Source organism: Lemur catta, chromosome 7, assembly GCF_020740605.2.
Source record: "Lemur catta isolate mLemCat1 chromosome 7, mLemCat1.pri, whole genome shotgun sequence".
In the NCBI taxonomy this organism is placed as follows: domain Eukaryota; kingdom Metazoa; phylum Chordata; class Mammalia; order Primates; family Lemuridae; genus Lemur; species Lemur catta.
In genome coordinates, this window is record NC_059134.1 from 65,956,838 (window position 1) to 65,980,716 (window position 23,879).

The following is a 23,879-nucleotide window of genomic DNA, read 5'->3' on the forward strand; positions in this document are numbered from 1 at the left end:
CTTGCTGATCTGCAGAGAGTGGAAGCCTCAGCTCTGCTGCTAGTTTGCAACAGCCTGTTCCTTGGCCAGAGACACAGTTTATCAGGAGGCAGGAAAACTCCTTATGAGAATAAGGCCGTATAATTCATCATGTGTAGTGCATTACTGTTTGCAAAGAATTGTCCTATACACACCATTGCCACCCTCACAACAGCCTGTTAAGGGAGGGGGTGATATCCTCAGATGAGGAGACAGGATCAGAGAGGTAAAAGGGTTTGGTCAAAGGCTCACAGCTGGGAAACAGCAAAGAGGTATTTCTGCCTCCTGTTGGCAGCTTTGTCACTGGCAGTCCCTGCTCTGTAGGAGACAAGTTCCCTATCTGCTGCTTTGGAGGGGGTGTCGTCTTCAGTCTTCCTCTAGCCCCTCGCAGCTGAGATGTGTGAGGACAGATAATTATTCCCACTGGGGGGTCCCAGGTGCTGTCGTTCTATTACTGGGAGAAGACACAGCTGCCCTTTAAAACATTCCTGGGGTCTCTGAAGTGCCAAGGAAACTGAAGCCCATTTCAGTTAAACTTAAAAGATTTGTTGAAGTGCCAGCCACGTGCCAGGGACTGTCCTAGGTTAGTGGGGATACAGCAGTGAACCAGTCTCTGCTGTGTGGAGCTTCTATTTCAGTAGAGAAGACATACTATACTCAAGATAAAGAAGTGAAAGTATTTTACACAGTGGTGAGCGCTAAGGAGACAAAATGAAGCAGGGAAGACGTCAGGGCAGTTGAGGGTGGTTGGGTTTTAGCCAGGATGGCCAGACAGGCCTGAGTGTCTTTTGGTCCCATGCACGCTCATAAGGTCAGGGGTGCTTTGTCATCCCTCAATCCTGTTTTGCAGACTTCCACCCACCCCCACTGCCCCATGAAGACCCTTACTGCCTGGATGATGCGCCCCCCAACCTGGGCTACCTGGTCCGCATGCAGGGGGGCATCCTCTTTGTGTACGATAACGAGAAGATGCTGGAGCGCCAGGAGCCCCACAGCCTGCCCTACCCTGACCTGGAGACCTACACGGTAGACATGAGCCACATCCTGGCTCTCATCACTGATGGCCCCACGTAAGCCAGCTTCCCCCGGGGCTGCCTCTCGGCATGGGCGCTATTCTGCATGGGCAAGACCAACCAGGTCACCGCTCTGCTCTGGGCTTCCCTGCACTTACACCCTCCCAGAAAGAGAGTGGTTTCCCCCTTCCTCAGTGCTTTGTGGGTTTCTGCAGCCATCTCCCTTCACAAGCTGGCACATTCTTGGAGTTGGTGCTGCCTGTCCCTTCTGCATACGTAGGTGTGGAGCCTTCTGTGTGCTGGTGGCCACCTGTGCACCTTAAAATGGCTGTCCCTGCTCTCCCCAGGCAGGACAACAGCCCTGCAGAGAGTTGCCAGCCCAGGGCATGACCGTACTTGGTGAGGAGTGATGAAGACTGTTGCTTCGGGCCTTGGGTTTTCTGTGTTTCTGGGGGGAGCTTGCAGGGAGCCTGGGGAACTTCATGCCATGACCCCAACAGTGCTCATGGGCCTGGCTCCCGCACCAGCAGGCAGTTATCTTTCCAAATTTGCCCCCTCCCTTCTTGGTGGGCACTCAGGCTAATCAGTGACGGAGATCAACATGCCGGGACCCTGAGAGCCCTGGAGCGGCTGTGCTGGGAGTGGCAGTCTGGGTGAGGGGGCGGGTGCGGGTGGTGCCTGAGCACCTTCCCTGTGGTTCCGGTGGGAATGGTGTGATGCCAGTCCCCAAGAGAGGAGAGTGGTCCAAGGTGGGCGGGCAGCATGGCTGTTGGTCCTCACTGATCTGAGGCCAGAATCAAGACTTGGGAGGGGAGGGGACAGTTCCCAGGAGACCCTTCTCAGCCAGGTGTGTGAGCTGTGGCTGTCCTGCCTGGGGAGAGAGACTGGGCAAGGTGACCTTCAAGCTCCCTTTGGACTCTGAGGCTCTCCTGTGCTCCGCTCTGGGGCTTGTCTTGGCAGACAGACGATCTCCCTGTTGCATGGCCAGCAGCTGCTCTTATGGAAGTCTAAGTGATTGGATGCAAAGGGAGCTGCTGTTGGTTTGAGGGTAGCATGAACCGTGGTGGAAGGTTTGGTGTGGCTGTGGATGCAGCATGTGGCCAGGCACCTTGTTTGCCAGCTGGCACCAGCGTTTGCCAGCTGAGAACCCTCCCTACCCGGGGCCCCTTCTCTAGGTTGGTGGGAATCTGGGGTATCGGTCCTTACAGAGGTTCCTGCCCAGCAACCACACCCCTGTATTCCCAATCCGACCATGATGCAAAACATCCGCCTCTTGTCATGAAGCCCCAGATTTGGGAGGACCCTGGGTCTTGGGATTTGGGGCATGGCCATTTGGTCAGGGGGGCGGTACCTCTGTATCCCAAGGTGGGCAGGTCATGCCTTATAGTTTGAATGACTGTATTAATCTTCTGGGCATGGATTCCTTCTTCAAGGAATAAAGGCGGCTGAAGATGGATGGAAGGAAAGAAAGGAGGGGCTGAGGGAGGGAGACTTTTGTTGAGATCCACTGTGCGCAGAGCCAGGCTGTTCCGCAGGCAAAACCAATTTAACCCTCACTTCAACCGTGAGTGGTACCATCTGGTATTTGCTCGTGGGAAAGGGAGGCTCTCGGTTAATTGCCTGAACACTTAAAGCTAGAAGTCAAAGAACCGCTTGGAGGTCCTGATTCTCCCCTCACTTTATAGAGTCCACAGATGTGGACAGTCCAGGGGGTCTGTAGAAAGCAGGACCCCCCTTACCCCTCCCGGCTCCCTCCTGCCGGAGCCCTGCCCCTTCCACCCAGGGCTGGTCGCCACAGAGGCTGCCGGGCTCCAAACTGGAGAGCTTGATGGGACTTCTCACTTGTGGTTTGTTCCCCTCCCCAAACTGCAGGAAGACCTATTGTCACCGGCGACTGAACTTTCTGGAATCCAAGTTCAGCCTTCATGAGATGTTAAATGAAATGTCCGAGTTCAAGGAGTTAAAGAGTAACCCCCACCGGGACTTCTACAACGTGAGAAAGGTATGTGGGCAGCCGTGTTCAGAGCTGCCCCCTCCCGGCCCCCTCCCAGCCCCCTCCCAGCCCATGGGACGCTCTGAGCCAGTTTAGGGCTAGTTTCCCATGAGAACATCAGGGCTCCCGGCTAGGGGGGCCTTCCTTGGCCAGAGAGGTGTGACGCATACGTGCAGTAGGAGGACTGGAGAGCTGCCTTTGCTGAGTCAGGCTGTGCCTCAGATCATGCTTGTGTCACTCGAGGTAGAAACCTTTGTCCACACTGTGTATCTGTTGGAATGTGCCCTCCTCCTTGGAAAATAGGATATATCCTGTTAATTGGTCATAAAAGTTGAGCACAGGCTACTTTTAGGGTAGGGGACATATTAGATCATCATGGAGAGAAAAGACTATTAAGACCTCTCTGGACTTGGGAGTTTGTGGTTTTACAACCTTCAGGTTTGTGGATTTAAAGAAAAGCTTTCAACATGCTCAGATCTCTGCCCTTCTTTACCCACTGAGGCAGCCTTGGCCTGGGCCCCTGGCAGCCTCAGCCTGCAGGGGCTACAGCAGGGGCAGGGGTGAAGGTTAAATGTCGTGGCCTCCAGCGTGTCCCTTTCTGCCACTGAAGTGATACACAGTGAGGCACCAGGTCAGTGCTAAGCGTGGGGTGTTTGGTGAGCAAGAGACACTTCCTGTCGACAAGAAGCCCCCAGCCTATTTATTACCTTAGTGATAAGTGTTGCGATGTGGTGGCTTTCGGGGACAGGCCAGATCTGAGCTGACTTAGAGAGCAGGAGTTAGCCAGGCCGAGGGTGGGGGAGGGGAGTGGAAGTGGTGGCATTCCAGGGAGAGGGCACAAGATAATGTGCCTTGAGCAGGTGCCAGGAGGGAGAGAGTCTGAACAGTGCGCTGCTGTGACTGCAAGGAGTGCAGCGTGGCTGGAGCTCAGGTGGTGCGAGAGGGCAGCGGTGGGCTGCGGGAGGCTCTGGATCACGGGGGCCATTGGTTTCTGGAGAAGGCAGCGAGGTGGGCCCAGCTATGGCAGGGAGCTGGGAGAGAAGCTCATGGGGGGAAGGGTGGGGATCAGGCTTTGCTTGGAGGAGGAGTGGCCAGACCTGAGCTGAGTCACAGTGGGGTTGTCATCTCCCCAGGAGCTTCCATCCCAGCTGGGACCTCTTGAGGGCTGCCCCTCCCTGGGGTGGGCTTTGATAAGGGAGGGTAGGTCCAGGGAGGATGTGGCTCCTCTCAACAGCCCAGCTCGAGCCTCCCTGACCTCGTAGCTGGGAGCACTCAGCAATGCAGGTGGAAGGCCCCCTCCAGGGAAGCCCTACGGTCACCTCTGTTGTATGCCTGGAGGCCATATATGGACTCCTACTTGGATGGGATCGGGAGCTTTAAGAAGTGAGAGTTTGGCTTCAGCTCATGGGCCCTGAGAAGCTTATGGAAGTGTCATGGGGACTTCCAGGCAGAGGTGAAAGGTCGTATGGTAGATACCACTTACCTGGGCGGCCTGGCATTTTCACCTTAAAGTACCATTTGTTCCTTCTCTGTGAGACTTAGGTGTTCAGACAGGTGGGCGCCTCAGTCAGTATGTGAACGCAGCCCTGCCTGCAGCATCCCACGTGCCCAGCAGGTGCCCAGGCAGGTGTCCAAGGGAACTCCTCGCCCTGCTCAGTGCAGCCCTGCCCTCTGCGTACGTGAACGCTCTGGGCCTGCCTGCGACACAGGTCCTTGCTGACAGGGCTGGCTCTGGCACTGTTTGCTTCTGGGTGTTGCTGGGCCTACCAGCTGCTCTCTGGCCACAGTGTGGGACAGAGTCCTGGCATGGGGCTGTGACTGCATCTCAGAGCCAGTCCCCAGGGTTCCCTGGCAGTCTGCAGGTTAATGTGCTCTCTGGAAAGAGATGGCCTTGGCACTTGTGCCGTGATACAGTGGCCTGTTCTCTGGCACCAGTCAGTCCATAAACGTGGGTCCAGGTCTGCTGTGAGTCAGGCCTGTGCTTGCTCCTCCTGGGTGAGGGGGAGGCCTGCCCCTGGTGCTGGCTGCTTTATGTTACCCCCACAGCCCCTCCTGCGGGGAGGGGAGCTGGCTATCTGAAATCCAGAAGGGGCTGGAATGGGGGCCCCTGTGTGTCTGAAGAGGCTGTCACGTCCCGTGGCAGGCCAGGGCTGTGCTCTGAGGGCAGGAGCTGTGCTGTGGCCATGGGTCTGAGTGGGTGGTTTCTGTGAAAGCACCTGCAGCGTCGCAGAAGGTGACAAACTATGACACCGTGAGGCCCAACCAGCAGGACTGTGGAACTGAGACACTTCTTTTCTATTCAGAGCTATGATGAAAAGGCTAATAAGAAGTGTGTTTGCTGCTTGGGAGTTGGGTAGAAGTGTAGGTATAATCTACCTTGGTTTAAGTGTCATATCAAGGATAACATAGTTTTCAACTTCTGTGCCAAACCTGACCAACTGGGAGTGGCTACCTGAGGCTACTCCTGAAGCTTAGTGAAAAGAGTGCTGTAATCGATTACTGATGTCTGCTGCGGGTGCAGAAATGGTCAGCATTGGCTTAGATCCAGGTATTGGCCAGCCCTATTCGGAAACTCTGCTATTTGTTTAGACCTGGATCTTAGGTGAAAAGCAGGGCTCTGGTGAGTTGAAAACACTGCCCTCTACCGACAGCCTCTTTTGCTTGTTCCTAAAATAATCACTTTTGAGATTCTGAAGTTTGGACTGGGTGCTTCCTGGATTGTCCAGTTGTTTTCCTCCTTTATCTTGTGACTCACGGTGGGGGGTAGTGAGGACAGGCTGAACCCCCTGTGGTGTGTCATTGGTAAGCCTGGAGGACGCAGCCAGGAAGCCCAGAATGTGCTGAGTCATGCTGAGGTAGTTGTGCCAAGCTGCGTCCTGCTGAGCTAAGCCAGGCTGACCTCTTGCGTGTCCCACATGAGCCCAGCCTCGTCCCAGAGGAGCCTGAGCCTTTACACCGTGCTTCAGTGATGTTTTAGTTTTTGGTGCTTTGAATGTTTTAATTCTGTGGTGTCCAGTGGTCTGTCTTTCTGGCAGGAGTGGCAGGATTAATGGCAGTAGGGACCCTGACAAGTGAGTGATGTGGCCAACAACATGGGCTGGCTGGTATGATGCTCACAGAGGTCCCATATATCAAATGTCTGGTTTGGCATGACCTGGAGATGCCCAGCCAGCTGTGGACAGCATTCTCGGCCCTGAGGTCAGCTGCCAACTCACCCCAGCCCCGGCAGAGTGCCCAGGCAGCTGCAGCAGTAACCACAGCAGTGTAGTCTGGTGGCTGGCAGCACCCCGGCCTGTGAGGCTGCTGTCTCCCTCCCTGGGGACTTCCTATAGGCCCCTGAGCTCATGGAAGTAGAGTCGTGATGCCCACTGTGGCTTCAGGCCATCCGTCAGCTTGAGTGGGGCTTCATTCTTTAGGGCTGTCCTGTGAGAGAGGCACAGTGAAAAAGAGAGAGTAGGGATGAGGGGTGGGGAAATAGGTAGGGGCCAGGTAATATTAGCAGGGCCCTCATTCTACGATTAATGAAGGATATCTCGTAACAAATAAAATCGTATTTAAGAAGTCCTTTCTAGCTTCTGGGTGTAGGGGATGAGTTGAACCAGAGCAAGAGGAACAGGGGCAGGACCAGTTGGGGGGTCACTGTGAATCCAGGTGTGAGAGCACGCAGACTGGGACTCACGTGGGGATGGTGAAGGTGGAGCGTCTTATGAATTTAACATCTACTTGGAAGGCAGAACTGATGGGACTGGCTGGTGTTGAGGAAGGGGAGACAGGAAGGCCAAGGATGACTCCAGTTTTCCACCATGGACAGCTGGGTGTGGGACACAACATTTCCTGGGATTCAGAAACCTGGGAGACAGCCAGGTTTGGGCTGGGGCCAGAGACGGAGAGTCCATTTTTGGATATATTGAATTTGAACTGCCTTTGCATTATCCAAGTGGAGATGTCAAATAGGCAATTGTATTAATATTTATGATTCTGGAGCTTTTGGCTGGTGATATAGACTTGGGAGTTGGTATAAAGAAGTTGATTAAATGCACAGAAATGAATCATATCACCATTGGAGAGTGTGCAGTGAGAGGACAAGAGGGCCCAGGACCAGGCCTGAAGAAATTCCAACACTGAGAGGTCTGGGAATGAGGATGAGATGACTGAGGAGGTTGGAGAGGAGAGGCCAGAAATGCAAGGGGACAGTTTGGTGTCACAGGGCTTAGCACAATATAGAGGACATGAGAAATCCCATGAGGTATTGTGAGACCCTGCTGGGCTCCTTCCTGGTGCCTTCTGCAAGGAAGCTGCCTTTCCATGCAATGTGGGGAGAAGTCCAAGCTCCCTGTGCATTTCTGCTCTTCAGGATTTGCTCTGCGATCTTTGGCCTTGGGCCCCACAGCCTGAGTCCACGTGTTGGCTTAGGGTCAGTAGAGCTACTGCTGCTTGGGATTTGGATGCCCTGGGGTTTGGGTGAAGTGTAACTAGCCAAGGAAATGGTGCAGTGGGGGCTGGCCCCAGGTGCCTGTCCTCCTCACCCCCATGTGGAGGTTTGCCCTGGGGATCCTCTGGGGGTCTGAGCAGTCAGGGGAAGAGTGAGGATTTTGTGGCACATTTGGTGGCTCCTCAGGGTTATCATTGAAGCCATTAGAATCATCACACCTATTCGTTTGTTCATCCATTCATTGGTTCAACTAATACTTCAAACCAAGCTCTGGGGTAGGTGCCGGACACTTGAGATGCATCAAACATTGTCCCTGTCCTTGAGGAGCTCCCAGTCTAGTGAAGGTGTAGACAGAAAAATGTTAGAGTGGCTCAGGAGGACATGCACAGCAATGGATGTGTGTACTAGGTTTCTAGGTTGAGCAAGGGAAGGAGTGATCAGTTGTGCTTGGGGGATCAGGGCTGGCTTCCAGGTGGAGGAGGCTGTGGGAATTTCCAGGTGGATGAGATTGATGGGGAGGAAGGCAGGCATTCTGGGCTGAGACGCATGGGTGAAGTGACATGGGCGAAGTGACATGGTGGGTGCCTTGAGCACCTGTAAGTGGCTGGTCGTGGCTGGAGCACAGAAGAGGGCAGTGGCAAGGTGAGAGGTAAGGCTTGAAGTAAGCTTTGAACCCCAGGCTAAGGCCCTCGGGCTTTACCTTGAGGCTTATGGGGGCCACTGATGGTTTGTTAACAAGGGAGTAGCCTGATCCAATCTACATTTTAAACTATCTCTGGGTGCTGTAAGGAGGTGGATTGGGAAGCAAGGCAGAAGGGAGGGACACCAGTTCCACAGTCCAGTGGAGGACGGGAGAGGGATCCTGGCATTGGTGCGGCTGCGGCCCGCAAGGTGCTGAGGCTCTGTGCTCCACACTGAGGGTTGGATGTCCTAACTCTTGTTACCAGGGGAGGTGGCCCGGCTCACGGGCTGGTGGGTGCTGTGTTCCAGGTGGACACGCACATCCACGCGGCTGCCTGCATGAACCAGAAGCATTTGCTGCGCTTTATCAAGCACACGTACCAGACGGAGCCCGACAGGATTGTGGCCGAGAAGCGGGGCCGGAAGATCTCCCTGCGGCAGGTGTTTGACAGCCTGCACATGGACCCCTACGACCTCACCGTGGACTCGCTGGACGTCCATGCGGTGAGTGAGCATCTGCCCCAGAGCTGCAATCAGAAAGCATCCCTGACCGCAGACTCAGCCCCCTGAAAGTCGCAGGACTGTGCTTGGAGGGAGGCTGGCTGTGGAGGCAGCGCTTTCTCTTCCAACCGTGGAGGCTGTGAGAGGTCGTGTGGCCTCTGGGGCAGCCGTGGGACAGGGGAAAAGCACATGTGACGTGGGGTCAGCTGGCCTCAGTACTAACCCTACTCCTACCACTTAGGAGTGGTGTGCCCTTAGGCAGCTCACTGAAGCTTTTATTTCCTTGCCTGTAAAATGGTGATTGCCATGTGCCTAACTTTACAAAGTTATTACAATACTAAATGATGGTGCACCTGCCGTGGAAAACAGTAGGGTGGTTCCTAGAAAGGTTAAGTGTAGAACTGGCGTAGGCTCCAGCAGTTCCACTCCCAGGTGTGTACCCACGAGAACTGCAAGCAGGGACTAGAACAGATACCTGCACACCCACGTGCCCAGCAGCTTTATTCACAGCAGCCAGAAGGGGAAGCGAGCCGTGCTCATCGGGACATGAAACAAAATGCGGTGTATCCTTGCCGCAGAGTATTATTCAGCCAGACACATAAGGGCAAGTATCGTTCTGCTTACACGAGGTATCTGGAGTAGACAAATTCATAGAAACAGGAAGGAGAACAGAGGTTACCAGGAGCTGGGGCGAGGAAGGAATGGGGAGTTAGTGTTTAATGGGTACACAGTTTGTTTGGGACGAGGGAAAATTTCTGGAGATAGACAGAGCTGATGGTTGCACAGCAATGTGAATGTACTTAATGCCACTGGACTGTACAATTAAAAATGGTTAAAATGATAAATTTTGTGTTATATATGTTTTGCCACAATAAAAAACTTTGTTAAAAAAACAAAACACCCATGCTATCGCATGGAGAAGGTGCTTTACGAAGTCTGAGCAGTGATGGGGAACACTTTATTATCTCTGATTGTTCAATAGTCTGGCGTCCTCTGCTCCCTAAGCCAGCCCTGTCCCTGGCTGTGGCACCTGGAGGCACGAGGCCCTTGCTGCTCCTTCACCGAGGGCCTCATGAAAGGGCCCTGTGCTGACTGAGTGAGGATCCACGGTCCTGGCCCTCGGGAGTGGCCAGGATTTCACGCAAGAAACGAATGACAGAGAAGACAAGTTGCAGTGTGGCCCCACAGAAGGCCACCTTGGAAAGGTCTGGAGGGGGGAATGTGTGTGGTAGCTACAGAACAACGTGGTGACCTGGGGGTGTTCTCTTGCCCCCAGGGTCGGCAGACATTCCATCGCTTTGACAAGTTCAACTCCAAATACAACCCTGTGGGGGCCAGTGAGCTGCGTGACCTGTATTTGAAAACCGAAAACTACCTGGGAGGAGAGTACTTTGCTCGCATGGTCAAGGTGAGTGAGCCCTCAGCCTCTCCGGCCTCCCAGATACCCGACAGCATCTGCCTGGGGAGGGTAGGGGTCCTGCGTGGTCTCCTGTCCCCTTCCCCTCCCTCTGTCCAGCATCGGCTCAGGCAGGGGCCAAGGTGCCCAGGCGCCCGGGGCCAGAGTGCAGGCAGGCGGTGCTGCGTGTGCCAACCGCAGGGAAGAAGAGGGGAGGGCATCTACCCTCGCCAAGCTCACAGCACCCGGGCTGGCTGCTGTGTCTCTCTGCAGCCTGAACTTGGCTGGGTGCAGCCTAGCTCCGTGTGGAGATGCTTCTGCTGCCGGCAGCATGGTGGTGCTGGCCTGAGGCCTTCCTGCCCAGGGGAGCCTCCGCTACAGCAGAGCGAGCGCTCACAGGCAGCGGGCAGCACTGGGGATTCAGATCTGACCTTCTAGCCCGGGAGCTGAGGGAGCCGCAGGACCTGGCTGGTGATGGAGGGCTGGGGGTGGGGGTCTCCCATGTGGCTGGGACGCTCTCGGGCTGACCCAAACTCTTCTTGGTGCCAGGAGGTGGCCCGGGAGCTGGAGGAGAGCAAGTACCAGTACTCGGAGCCGCGGCTGTCCATCTACGGCCGCAGTCCTGAGGAGTGGACCAGCCTGGCCCGCTGGTTCATCCAGCACAAGGTCTACTCGCCCAACATGCGCTGGATCATTCAGGTGCCTCGGATCTAGTAAGTGAGGTGGCCCCGCTGTCTGCCCTGTGCCCTCCAAAGATGACGCCTTGTCCCACACGGGCTGCTGAGTCTGCACTACTGAGGGGTGGGGCCTATTCTGGTGCCAGTGCTGGCTGGTCCCCTCCAGGGGGTTTTCCACAGGAAGGAGTGATTGGCAAAGATGTCCTCGTGACACTTAAAACTCTTGTTCTTTGAAAAATATATATGTGCAGAGTCCTTGGGGAACTGCCACCCCAGCCCTCTTCTCATTGAGTGTTGGGGATGGATTGCCCTTCTGGTGCGGCCAGGGTGTGTGGTGACCTGGCAGCGGCCTACATTGAGGGCCCTCTCCCTGGTGTCACTCACACCTCCGCTGTCCTCTCCAGGTGGCTGGCCAGTGTGGGGCTCATGGCCCCCGGGATGGGCTGGGGCGTGTGGTTTAGGGAAACTGAGCCGAGTGGCAGAGAGTTTGCATCACTGGGAATTTGAGGACTCATCTCTCTGCCCCTTGGTCAGCCTGAATCCCACCACCTCACTCCTAGAACAGTCTTTGCTTAGAAAGTGCTCTGACAGGTGGGTGGGTGTGGAGGTGGCAAACCAGAGCCTGGGATTCTGACGCTGCTGGGAGTGGGGGGGAAGGAGGGATCTGCGTTCAGGCCATGTCTGACCCTCCTCTGGGTGTTTGACGGGGACTCGGGCTGCCTGAGGAAGAGAACTGGGGCTGACCTCCGCCAGGGCAAGGGGGCTTTTAGGCCCACCTAATAAACAAGTCTTTGCTACCCCCCAGTGACATATTTAGGTCCAAGAAGCTGCTGCCAAGTTTTGGGAAGATGCTGGAGAACATCTTCCTGCCCCTTTTCCAGGCTACGATCAACCCCCAGGATCACCGGGAGCTTCACCTCTTCCTTAAATATGTAAGTGTGGAGGGGGAGGGGGCGTCCCAGGCAAGGCTCACAGTGGCGGAGGGAGCGGGTGGATTCCACGCAGGATGGGTCAGGTTTTCTCCTTGCCCTTCACCATGGCTTCTCAGACCCCCATGTGCCCCAGGCATGGGGTTGCCAGCCCCAAGAAGCTGAATTTCTGCATAAGGGAGCCTCCGCCAGGGAGCAGACGTCCCATTCTCCTCAGGGGCAACCCTGGGGGTCGGGGAGTGGTGGTGGTGGTCTTGGGGCAGGCTGTGCTCCTAGCTGGGAAGGGCCGCGGTGGGCAAAGACTTGGGGACTTGGTTTCTGGCCGCTGAGGCTGGAAAAGCTGGATCCAGCCCCCAGAGGTACCAAGCAGCCTCGGGGCTTCTTGAGAAAGACAGACATTTGAACTCTCCTGCTTTTGCCTAGAAATAGAGGTCCTCACACCACGTTTGGCTAAGAAGCCCCACAAAATATATTACTCTTCCATAATTGGTTAGTTGTAGGGAAGAGAGAGAAGCAATGGGGGAGAGACTTAACCAGGAGGGGAGTGAAGGGGTGGCAGCTGGCCCTTCCTCAGGATGCCTGGGATGATGAAGAGGGTGTCGAGTGGTAAGAAACAAGTTCAATTCCCTGTAAAGGTGATGGGGTGATTTTCGACAAGGCGTGGGGGGAGGGAGGAGCCCAAGGGCTGGGCACAGGGGAGGGGTGTGTGTGTGTGTGTGTGTGTGTGTGTGTGTGTGTGTGTGTGTGTGTGTGTGTGTGTGTGTGTGTGTGTGTGTGTGTGTGTGTGTGTGTGTGTGTGTGTGTGTGTGTGTAGGGGCTGCCCAAGGGGAGCCTGAACCAGTGGCGGCAGCTCAGGTGTACTGAGCCCTGCTGCCTGGCCTAGCCACGCACATGACCTCACGTACACCTCGTGGCCCTGTTGTCTCCATTTTGTTGTTAATAATCAAATTATTATGTGCCTCTTGTGTGTTAGACACTGTGATATGGAAATTCAAGCAGATCACACAGCTAAAAAGCACAGAACTGGAATTCTTGTCCAGGCAGCCTGACTCCAGAGCATGTGCCCAGAACCCCCATTCTGCATTGTCTCCCCAGTAGGGAAAGTGGGGTGTGCAGCAGCTAGCAGCCCATGGCTGTGGGCATTGGCAGGCAGGGACTCTGGGCAGCGTGGGGTTGGTGAGAATTGTGGGTGCAGCCCTGACAGGACCTGGGCAGAGACTGGAGGACATGAGTCTGGGGTGCCTCCAAGGTGCCTGGCTACTTGTAGGAAGGTGGATGGTGCGTGTTCAGGGGCCACTGCCAACAGTGGGGGAAGAGCAGGCTTTGTGGGGGTGGGGAGGAGGGAGGAAGAAGGAGGAAGGCAGGGTGTGCACCTATTTCGTGCCTGAGGCCCGAGGGTGAGGCTTTGTATCAGTTGGACAGAGCCCCTGGGTGAGGGGCTGGAATGGTCCCCCTGCTGGGCCCTGGAAAGTTCAGGTTGAAGCACAAAGCATAGCTCGGGGTCTTCCCTGGCACCCCTGGCCCACCAAGGCATGCTTAGAGCTGTATCGGGGACCCTGTCCTTTCCTTTCCTTTGACACGTAGGGCTCTGTGACAGGGAGATTCTGACCAAGACCCTTGTGGTACCCTGCTCTTCTGGGCTGCTCCTGGCCATGTAGCAATGGGAGAGGCTGGCAGACCTGGCTGGGGTCTGGGCTGGGCTGGGAGCCCCCAGCTTGGGCCACATGTGGAGTGAGGTGGACAGTCTCTTCCTGCTGTCTGGTATTCAGGGGCCCCTCCCTAAAGCACTGCTGTGGCTGAGTGAAAGGCCACTTGTTAGCAAACCTCCCCTGTGTGCTGGCTGAGAGCCCGTGTCTCTATGTATTAATACATTCTTGGCTGGGGCTTGGCCTCTGGGATTAGTCAGAAGGCTCTGGTGACTTAGGTGGGGCCCTCTAGGCCACAGTTGGGTCCCAGATGAGGCGTAACTGCAGTGGAAGGGTGGGAGTTGGCTGAGGCTCCTCTGGCCCAGCTCAGAGGACAGGTCCCAGTGGGGATTGGAGAGCAAAGCTGCCTCCCAGGAACTGAGGCTCAGTCTGGCAAGGACCCTCTTGGTCTATCTGTGAGGCACCTGGCTGGTTTTTCCTGGCCACACCTGGCCATGCCCTAGGGTATCCTCCACCTGCAGCCACAAAGAGTCCACACCCAGAGCCCACGTGTGCTCAGAGCGCAACTTCCTTAATTGCTCTGGCCCTGGTTTGCTCCACTGTAAAATGGGGTTTGCAGCCAACCCCGCCCTCAGGGTTGCTCTGAGTACTAAATAACTGACGTGTGTGCACTGCTTCAAGCAGGGCTTGTCACTGCTGCTGATGGCAGTGGCTGCTGCACCCTGCAGCACCGGGGCCTTGGCACAGCAGTGGGACAAGCAGTGGGTGTGGCTTCTTCACCTGGCCTGGCTGAGTGTCTCCCACTGTCACCACCACCATAGGGGGGCTTGACATTCTCCAGCCTGGCCTCTTGGCTACCTTTGGAAGCCCTAGAGGGGCAGACCTTAGCCTTGTACCCACTTCCCATCCCCATCCCCAGGAGGAATATCCCCTGCTGAGGTGTGAACCTAGGGGGCCTAGGCTCCCCTTTGGCAGCTTGGCTCCGAGCCCAGGAAGCTGAGCTGAGCCCGGGTCTGGCCTGGTCTGCCTTGTCTTGAAGCTCAGGACCCCTCCTCCTGCCCAGGTGACGGGGTTCGACAGCGTGGATGATGAGTCCAAGCACAGTGACCACATGTTCTCGGACAAGAGCCCCAGCCCAGACATCTGGACCAGTGAGCAGAACCCGCCCTATAGCTACTACCTGTACTACATGTATGCCAACATCATGGTGCTCAACAACCTCCGCAGGTTTGTGTTCCTGTGTTAGCACTTGCACGTGCATGTGTCCATGTGTCCCTGTGCATTTGAACCAACACACATGCCCTCATACCTCAAAACACATGACACTCCCCAGCATACCACCCAAGGCATGTCTCCCTGTGATCTCACACATGCAGACATGCATATCACAACACACATGCCAAGACAGACCTGTATCATATATAGCATACAATGTAGCCACACTCTACACATACACGTGTTCATATATACACACAAGTGTTCCATAACGTGCACCAACACACAGTCCATGTGTACCTGTACCTCCCTGAGACTATAGAAACATGCCAACACACATGTATGCTCACTTACCATCACACTAACAATGTTCACACATGCATGTATTCTTCGAGCAAATGACTGCTTCTGCAATGTGACAGGCACTATCCCAAATAACAGGGAACCAAACAGACTAACTCCATGCACGTCCTCAGGGATGGCACCCGTGGGCAAGAGTTGGCTGCCCAGGGCCATTCCCATCCCTACGAGCCTTGCATCTTGCCTGCCCCTGCCGGGCCTTGGGGCCACTCGCTCAGCCGAAGCCCATGCTAGTTTGTGGGCGTGGAGGTTTTGAATGGGGCCCTGACTGAAAGAAACGGCCTGGTGGGCTGGAGGCAGTCCTGGACGCAGCTTTTGGAGATGGGAGTTCTAGCTTTATCACTGATCTGCTAGATGGCTTGGACCATAGACTCCACTCTCGGGGCCTTGGTTTGCCCACTTTTATAACACAGAGGCTGGACTCAATGGTTTCTCAAGGCCTTTCCTGCTCTGGAGGTGTATGAACGTGGGACACATGGCCTGGTGAGGAGGGGTAGAGGAGAGTGGCTGGAGGACAGGGTCTCTTTCCACCACTAGGCCCCCTCTCTGCCCCCAGAGATGATGCCTCGTGGTTCTGAGGGGCTCTGGGGCCTGGGCCTCTGCATTTTAGGAGGGATAGTTTCCAGGGTGCACTGGGTCAGCCATGCTGACCCTGCCACGGGTGGCTGTTGCCTCCAGATTTGGTCTCAGTTGGGGGTACGGGCCCCACACAGAGGAAACTAGGGGTCCTTCCTGACCTGGGGCCCTCCTTCTACAGGGAACGCAGCCTGAGCACATTCCTGTTCCGGCCACACTGTGGGGAGGCTGGCTCCATCACCCACCTGGTGTCTGCCTTCCTAACTGCCGACAACATCTCCCATGGGCTACTCCTCAAGAAGGTAACCAGGCCACTCACGGGAGCTGGCCCTGTAGTGACTGTCCTGTTCTGGGCACCTGTTGCCCCTGGGAGTCTTGGCCAGTGATGCCAGAAGGCTGGGCCTTTACCTGGGCTGAGATGTCTGTAGTCCCCTTGGTTTCCTTGGTAATTATGAAAGTAATATAATCAAACTCATTACATTTTAGATTTTCCAAAAAATAGAGAAATGGAGGAAAAAAACCCTTATTGCTCTTACTTTAATAGAAACAACCATTATTAGCTTTTTAATACTTCTAATTTCCATCTTTTTTCCAGAGCATATTTTTAATGTGCTTCTTATCATAATGAACACAGAATTTTGGATCCTGCTTTGTCCCCATGTGTAACATTGTTTGGTGCTGCCCATCATCTCTGTGCTGCTCCTCCTAAAAGCTGTCGTTGGATAAAGGCTCTGCCACCCGGTCTAAAACTGACCAGCCCCCCCTTGTTGGACACAGAGCCCATCTACCTTTTCACTGGTGTGCATGGTCTTTTCTGCGTTTTGGATCACTTCCATAGGAACAGTGTTTGCTCAATATGCTCCCCTGCCCTGGTCCTGGCGAGGTCTAACCACGGGTCATGTTTTTGGGTGGGTGGAGCAGGTGTTACATCAGAAAACCACACTAGCGAGGTCAGGTCTGACCTTTCCCGTCCCTTCATGGCTCATCTGTGAGGAGCTGAAGTGTTTCCAGGTTCAACTGAATGTTTGCAGTCAATGTGACAAAACAGCAAAAGTGGGGCATCTCCCGGACTGCCCAATGGGTCCGTGCTGGGGGAGGGGAGCAGGAGATGCAGGCTGGGGTCGGCTGCCCTTCCTGTCCTGAGCCGTACCTTGAGTCTGCAGCAAGCGTGAGCACTTCAAACAGTGGGCAGGTGCCAGGAGGGCTGGGCATGAGATGTAGGAAGGAGATGAAGGAGACAGTGGGTCTGGGTGTCCTGGCTTGAGAACTCAGGGTTGGTTTGGCCACTTGTGCAGATACTGCTCAGACCCCTGGTTTCCACTGATAGATACATCTTCCCTCCCTGTCTCCCTCTCTCCACCCTCCCCCCCACCACACTTTCTGGCACTTGTCTCATGAGTTTGGTGATTCTTTTGCAGAGTCCAGTATTGCAGTATCTCTACTACCTTGCTCAGATCCCCATTGCCATGTCTCCTCTTAGCAACAACAGTCTGTTCCTTGAATATTCCAAGAACCCTCTGAGGGAATTCCTGCACAAGGGACTACATGTTTCTCTCTCCACGGATGACCCCATGCAGTTCCATTACACGAAGGTGAGACTTCGGGGTAAGGACAGTGGTGCCGCAGCAGGCATCAGTCCTACCCTGTCCTCGCATTGTAGGGACCTGAGACCGTGGCTCAGTTCTGCTTTTGGGTGGGGTTGGTGGTCCAGTGAAGACAAAGAGGTAAGCCACTGGTGAGGGAAAAGTATTCCTTCCAGGAGCCCTCTCTTTGGTGTCCTTGAACCCTTGAAGGTACAATTTAATATCTTTGCCTTTCTCTATTTTCCCTTTCTTTGACATCTACTGGCTTTGTGACCTTGGAAAGTTATTAGGCCTCTGTTTAGAATCCCTGTTAATCTGTAAAAGGAAGATAAAACTGTCTTATTATAACACCCTGAATCTCTGGGAAAAGAGAAGGGGAAGGAGGTATCATGCATGGGGACCAGCCACAAGTGTGTACCTAGCACACTGTGATGGTGTTGACAAGACCAGCCATTGGTTAGCAAAAATAGAAGCACCAGAATCTTCTAGGACAGATGTTCTCCAACATTTTGGTTTCTGGACCCCTTTAATGAGAATTGAGGCCCTGAAAGAATTGTTGCTTATGTGGGTCATATCTACTGATATTGACTTTGTTAGAAGCTAATGAGAAATTTAAAAATATTAACTTATTTAAAAACATTAATAAACCTATTGAATATTACACAAATAGCAATTTTTCTGAAAATAACTTTATTTCCCCAAACAATAGAGAAGAGCACTGTCTTAGAGTTTGATTTCTTTAATGTCTTACTTAATAGAACCAGCAGGATTCTCACATCTGCTTCCACATCCTGTTTGCTATTTTTATCAAAGTATGTAAAAAAAAAATCTTGCCTTATAAAGATACATAATTGGGAAAGGAAGCCCGTTCAAAAGGTTGTGGGGAACCCCCAGGGGACCTTGGACCATACTTTGAGAAGCACTGCTCCAGGCTAGCGAGGCAGCAGAAGGGCTGGTGACTAATTGCAGACACTTACATCCCCAAAGGGAAAGCAGAACCACAGCTCAAACCCAAATCCTTTTCGTACTGTCTTACTGCTTATAGCCTATGAGCACTTTTCATTCTTATTCAAGGTTCTGTCTCTGCTCTTAGTACTTTACTCATATATATACAAACACATGTGTGTGTGTGTGTGTATGTATTTGGACAATCTATAAAAAGCAGAGCTAGTGGGCAGGTAATACTAAAAATGGCATGACTTAGGGGTTGTCACAGGAAAGCAGAGACTGGCATCCCTGCTGACTGGCACAGGGCTTCAAACATGACAGGCTTTCAGTGCTGGTCAATGAATAAATGTGCAGATGTACTTTTATATCTCTGTAATAACCCATGATTTCACACAAAAAAGACCTTAGGAATTTAAGGTGTGAAGTTTGATGATCCAGGTGCCAGTTAGTAAAGAAAAAAATTAACTCTGCAATGTCTGATGTTTTTAGCTTTGGAAATATGTGAAACATTGAAATGGATTTTCTCCCATCTAATCCATGTACTTTTGGGGGAGGGATCTAGGAAGCACTTATGGAAGAATATGCCATCGCAGCTCAAGTGTGGAAGCTGAGCACGTGCGACTTGTGCGAGATCGCCAGGAACAGCGTGTTGCAGAGCGGCCTCTCACACCAGGTGTGGCATGTGACAATGCTGCCTCTGTCCCTTCCAGCCTTTCAACAAATGGTGATGCCCGACTATGTGCCTAGGTGCCTTCTAGGCGCTGGGGACCCGTGATGAAAGAGCAGGCAGGGTCTCTGGCACACTGACACTCCTCAGGCTCCGTGAGAGAATCCTCGGAGCCTCCTGAGTTTTCACGGCTGCTTCCGCCCCCTTTTCAGACCTCTACTCAATGTCACCTCCTTGGAGAGGTCTTCCTAAAGCAGCCACATACCTGCCATCGTTCTGTATCCTCTTAATCTGGTTTTCTTCATAATGTTTATTACTACTGATGTATTTAGCTATGTGTCTTTCCCTCTAGAACATAAGCTCTGCTGTGCAGGGACTTGTTTAGTATCATATCCCCAGACTACCTAGAACAGTCCCTGGCACATAGTAAACACTCAGCATTTCCTGAGTAGATGACCAGTATCTAGATTGAATAAAAACCTTGAATATGGGCATCAGCACCTTTCTATAAAGCTCCGTAAGTATTCTGACATGGAGCACTGAGAACCATATTCTGGATGGTATCTCAGGTCCCTGGGCCTCCCCTGGGTGATGTCACTGGTGTGGGGAATGGCTGCATTAGGTGCTGCTCTTCTTGGATGATGATGCACAGGAGTGAAAGGCTTAAGATTCTCTTCATGTGGAGTTTGGTTCCTTGGATTGGCCCTCCCCTGGAATACGTATTGTCTGTCCTTGTCAACTCCCAGGAGGGACTTAGAGTCTTGTACAAGCCTCCACCTTGACTTTCCCACCCCCAGCAGCTCTTACAGATTTTATCTTTTTTTTCTGATCAACGAAAGCAGAGTCAGGAATGAAGGGGCATCTGAGGAATGATTGAGGTTTTCAGGGTGAATTCTGTAAGAGTTCTGTGGGGATGAGATGTCCTGACTGAGGCTCTGCCTCAGGGGGACTAGTCTGACTTGCTGTGGCTGACGTAGAAGCTGCCCATGTGGATATAGAAAGTGAATTGTTTCCTTTGTACTTCTCTTGGTCCACAGGAAAAGCAGAAGTTTCTGGGAAAAAATTATTATAAAGAAGGACCTGAAGGAAATGATATTCGAAAGACAAATGTTGCTCAGATCCGGATGGCATTCCGATATGAGACCTTATGCAATGAGCTTAGCTTTCTGTCTGATGCCATGAAATCAGAAGAGATCACAGCCTTGACCAAATAGGTCCAGCACACAACATGCATTTTAACTTTTTGGTTTAATTTTAAGTCTACTGTGGCTATTAGTGGTCAAGATACCAAACTAGGCCTTTCCTCCAGGAAGAGGATGCCTCTGAAGAAATTTCAAACTGGTAATTTTGGTCGCATTGTTCACTGTAAGATCTCACATGCCCACAGTTCTGTTAATATTTCTGAGTAATAGATGGTGACTTCTCCTTAGGGATCTGGGAGCTAGGCACTTGTCTGTACTTGTTCATAATTTTCCACATATTTCTCTTGAAACCACCAGTGCTTGAATTGTTGGGGCCAGGATTTTCCATGGTCAAATGCCAACTTGACATGAGAGGTCTGTGTAGTTTTCTGCCATACTCCTCTCTACAGGCCCTGCAGGCTAACATTGGTAGTTGTTCATTTCAGCCTCTGGCTGGCTGCCTTAAAATCAATTTCAAAGCTCCATTTCATAAAGGGGCCACTCTGAGAGAGTTAAAATAGAAAACTTCCATCTTGACAATTTGCATTTTTAATGAATTTCTTAAACTGTTTTATTTAGCCCTCCTCCCTGCTTTCTAGTTAGGAAGCCAAATGTTCTCAGAACAGTCTCTCCTATTCTGAGTCTTGGTTGCCTCATCTAGAAAGTGAGGGGTCCTTCTAGAAGAGTGGTTTTCAAATCATGTTCCGTTATGGCCACTTCAGGGTGGGGCAAAGCGTGAGGCTCTGAGGCTGTCAAAGTGACTCTGCTTTCATCAGTTTTACATTGAGGCGGCTACATAGTATTTTCATTTGGACGAAGGACATTGAAAAGCACAGGACTAGATGATCTCTGTTCTTTCTGGCTCCAGTATGCTATGATTGTAGCCAAATTATCATGTTACTGATGAACAGATACAGGGCCAGAGAAGTGAAATTTGCTTTAGGTCACACAGCTAATGAGTAATAGGACTACAGCTAGGTTTCCTTATTGCTAATCCAGTCCTTTCCACCGGGGCTATTCCATTAGGTCTCACAAATATTAGTTTTGTATTACTGTAACTTGGCACATTTTTTTTTTTTAAAGGCAAAATTTCTCCCTTCCCTAATATGAAGACTTCTTTGGAAGATATAGTGGTCGTCCCGGGGGCCAGGAAGAAAGCATTTTTTAAAAACTAATCTGAATTTAAGCTTTACAAGTATATTTTTCATCTGTGTTACTAGTGCCTGGTATGTAGTAGGTGCTCAATAAATACATTATTGAATAACTGAGTTTCTTTTGGCAACTTTTTAAGGATATGTGCTCCTAGTCCTCAATAAGCTGCTCAAGAACCTTCCTATCTATTTCTGTGGGCAAATTCAGATTATTAAGACATCCTTTTGAATTATTAAAAAGTTAGAAGAGCCTATTTTTGCCTGTGCACTTGCTTATCTGACTCTAGATTATTTTACCTTGTGACTTTATAATGCCTGTCCTCTCCGCTGGTCAACTTAGCATATGGAACTATAAATGTTGTCTTTTTACTAGGCAAAAATATATGCTGTCTTACAGCTAATTATGAAATTGAAAGAAAACCCATTGTTATCTTAGGGATTCATTATTTTTGAAAAGCCTTCATTTGTATAACATTTGCAACATACAAATTATTGTACAGTTTTTCATTATTTTATCTGTATCAAGTATCTTTTGTTAGGACTGTGGCTCAGTAATTTAAAACTGTTTCAAATTAATCATATTTATATAAATGTTAAAGTTTATTATTTTTGAGATTGGGCATCATGCAAAGCTATCATAATAACTGCTAATTTATCTTTTACTAAGACTCAGACATGAATGACATGCTCTAGGAAAACTCAAAATTTTCAAACTGAAGCTCACCAGACCCAGAAAGAAAAACCTTGGCTTTTTCTTTAACTTCTGCCCTGTTACATTATTAGGTTATTAAATATGAAATGTCCCATTTCCTTAAGTACTAAGTTTGACAGTTGCTATCTCTGACATTTCTCTTTGACACGCCTTGTTTTTATTGTGAAGGTACATCCTCAGTCTTCCAAAGCATGTTTTGGCTTGTGATTGATTGCTCTAAAAAATTTGAAAGATAATTTTTGTGAAACCATGAGTAAGTTAAAAATTCGTGTTATTTTTGAATATGAGTTCCATCATGGAACCAATGCAGCACAGATAGCTCGAAATATCAACAGTGTTTGGCAAGGATGTGGCTAATGAACGCATAGTACGTCAATGGTTTGAGAAGTTCAGTTCTGGTGATTTTAACCTTGATAATGAGCCATGTGGGTGACCTGAGACCAAGGTGAATAATGATGAGCTGAAAGCTGCAGTAGAATTGAATCCAACTCAACATATGTGTGAATTAGCAAGGTTTGACATTACTATTCCAACAGTATTGAACCATTTGAAACAAATCAAGATAAAGAAGCTGGATAGATGGGTTCCACATGAATTAAAAGAGTATCAGAAGAGAAATCATCTTGAAGCTTGCTTTTCTTTGCTGTCACAACATAAAGGCGAACCATGTTATGTGTGATGAAAAATGGATTATTTTTGACAATTGCAAGCGTTTGGCACAATGGTTGGATAAAGATGAAGTGCCAAAACAGCTCTTTTTGATGAATATTTGGTTTTGGACTAACAAACAGTGTCTGTCTGGTGGTTCAGCGCTGGTGTTATCCACTATGGCTTCATGAAACCTGGTCATTCTATTACAGCGGATGTCTACTGCAACCAACTGGAGGAAAAGAGGAGGATGCTTGTGATTAAGCAGCCGAGATTGGTCAATACGGATAGGCCAATCCTGTTGCAAGACAATGTTTGTCCATATGTTGCTCAAATAATGCTGTTCAAACTACAGAAGCTGGACTTGGAAAGTCTCTGTCATCAACCGTATTCACCAGACCTTGCACCAGCTGACTACCACTTCTTCCAGGCTTTGGAGCACTTCTTGCAAGGAAAAATAATCAATTTTCAGCAAGCTGTGGAAAATGCCTCTTGCAATTTCATCACCACTCACTCTCCAGGCTTCTCCACTGCTGGCATAAACAAGCTACTGTTAAGATGGCAAAACCGTTGATAGTTTAGGTGCATACTTTGATTAATTGTACTGCTTCTTGTTTGAGATCTAACAGATGACATTTTTGGCTCAAAATTGGACATTTCATATTTAATGACCTAATAGCTCATGTGGCACATTCATTTCCTTTTCCCTGGATATTATTTTAATCGGTTCAGCCAACATGTGTTAGATTTTTACCTATCCTGCAAGCTTCTCAGGCACCTTTTTCTATAGCACTTTGCACTTTTATTACGTCGTCGTACTTAACTGGCCTTTCTGGGGATGAATCCTACTTTCCTTTGTGTTCGCAGTTGGAATCAAAGGCAATTGTATATTGGCCCAGGTTTTAAAAGGAACAGTTTTTGAGGCATGTTATACCTTACCTGTCCTGAAGGGCTCACGTTCACTTTATGTGTTACTTCAAACTGTATTGTTAAAATGATTAACGTCATTGCTCTTTGCCTCATGAAAACAAATCACAGCTCCTGGTTTGGTTTTTATCAAGGCCTGTTCCCAGGGCCTTTATTTTCTCTTGGATTAAAGCAGAGTTGAAAGCACCTCTCTCTGACTTTCTCTTTACTTGTTTCTGAGTGCTGTGTTGGTGAAAAAATATTCATCTTTTCCTGAGTTTCATTCATGTTAACTGAAGGTGATATATCTAAATATTCTACACCTGAACTATGACTGTGATAAAGAACGAGTGTAACTAACTCCAATAAAGGGAACATTAACCAGATAAACATAGTTCCTTGGAAAGTTTTGCAATTAGTAAGATAGAAGATGACAATTAGTAAGCCTATAAATAGCTATAAGATTATCAAAATATACCTCTGTGGAGGCTTTTAGTCTTGGTAACAAAACATGTATTTCTCCACAGTATGATGATATGCATCAGTAAATTTAATTATAAACTGCCACCTCCTCTTATAAACGCCTTTGTTCTTTTCAGCACTAAGATTCTATGATGTTTCTCTAATTACATTCTTATATGGTAGA

General features: G+C 50.8%; 1 protein-coding gene across 5 annotated transcripts in view; it reads left to right on the forward strand.

The window, feature by feature from the left end:
• Nucleotides 1-21,082, forward strand: part of AMPD3 (adenosine monophosphate deaminase 3) — a 47,544-nt gene extending 26,462 nt beyond the window's left edge. For 4 of the 5 annotated variants that reach the window (XM_045557507.1, XM_045557506.1, XM_045557505.1 and 1 more), the window contains 11 exons: nucleotides 869-1,088; nucleotides 2,904-3,033; nucleotides 8,447-8,641; nucleotides 9,915-10,046; nucleotides 10,584-10,747; nucleotides 11,517-11,643; nucleotides 14,350-14,513; nucleotides 15,619-15,739; nucleotides 16,856-17,029; nucleotides 18,531-18,641; nucleotides 19,673-21,082. In XM_045557507.1, the coding sequence (XP_045413463.1) occupies nucleotides 869-1,088; nucleotides 2,904-3,033; nucleotides 8,447-8,641; nucleotides 9,915-10,046; nucleotides 10,584-10,747; nucleotides 11,517-11,643; nucleotides 14,350-14,513; nucleotides 15,619-15,739; nucleotides 16,856-17,029; nucleotides 18,531-18,641; nucleotides 19,673-19,849 (1,715 nt within the window). In that variant the 3' untranslated portion in view covers nucleotides 19,850-21,082. The remainder of the gene's footprint in view (nucleotides 1-868; nucleotides 1,089-2,903; nucleotides 3,034-8,446; nucleotides 8,642-9,914; nucleotides 10,047-10,583; nucleotides 10,748-11,516; nucleotides 11,644-14,349; nucleotides 14,514-15,618; nucleotides 15,740-16,855; nucleotides 17,030-18,530; nucleotides 18,642-19,672) is intronic. The other variant, XR_006736452.1, reaches the window with a different exon arrangement.
• Nucleotides 21,083-23,879: the final 2,797 nt, after the last annotated feature.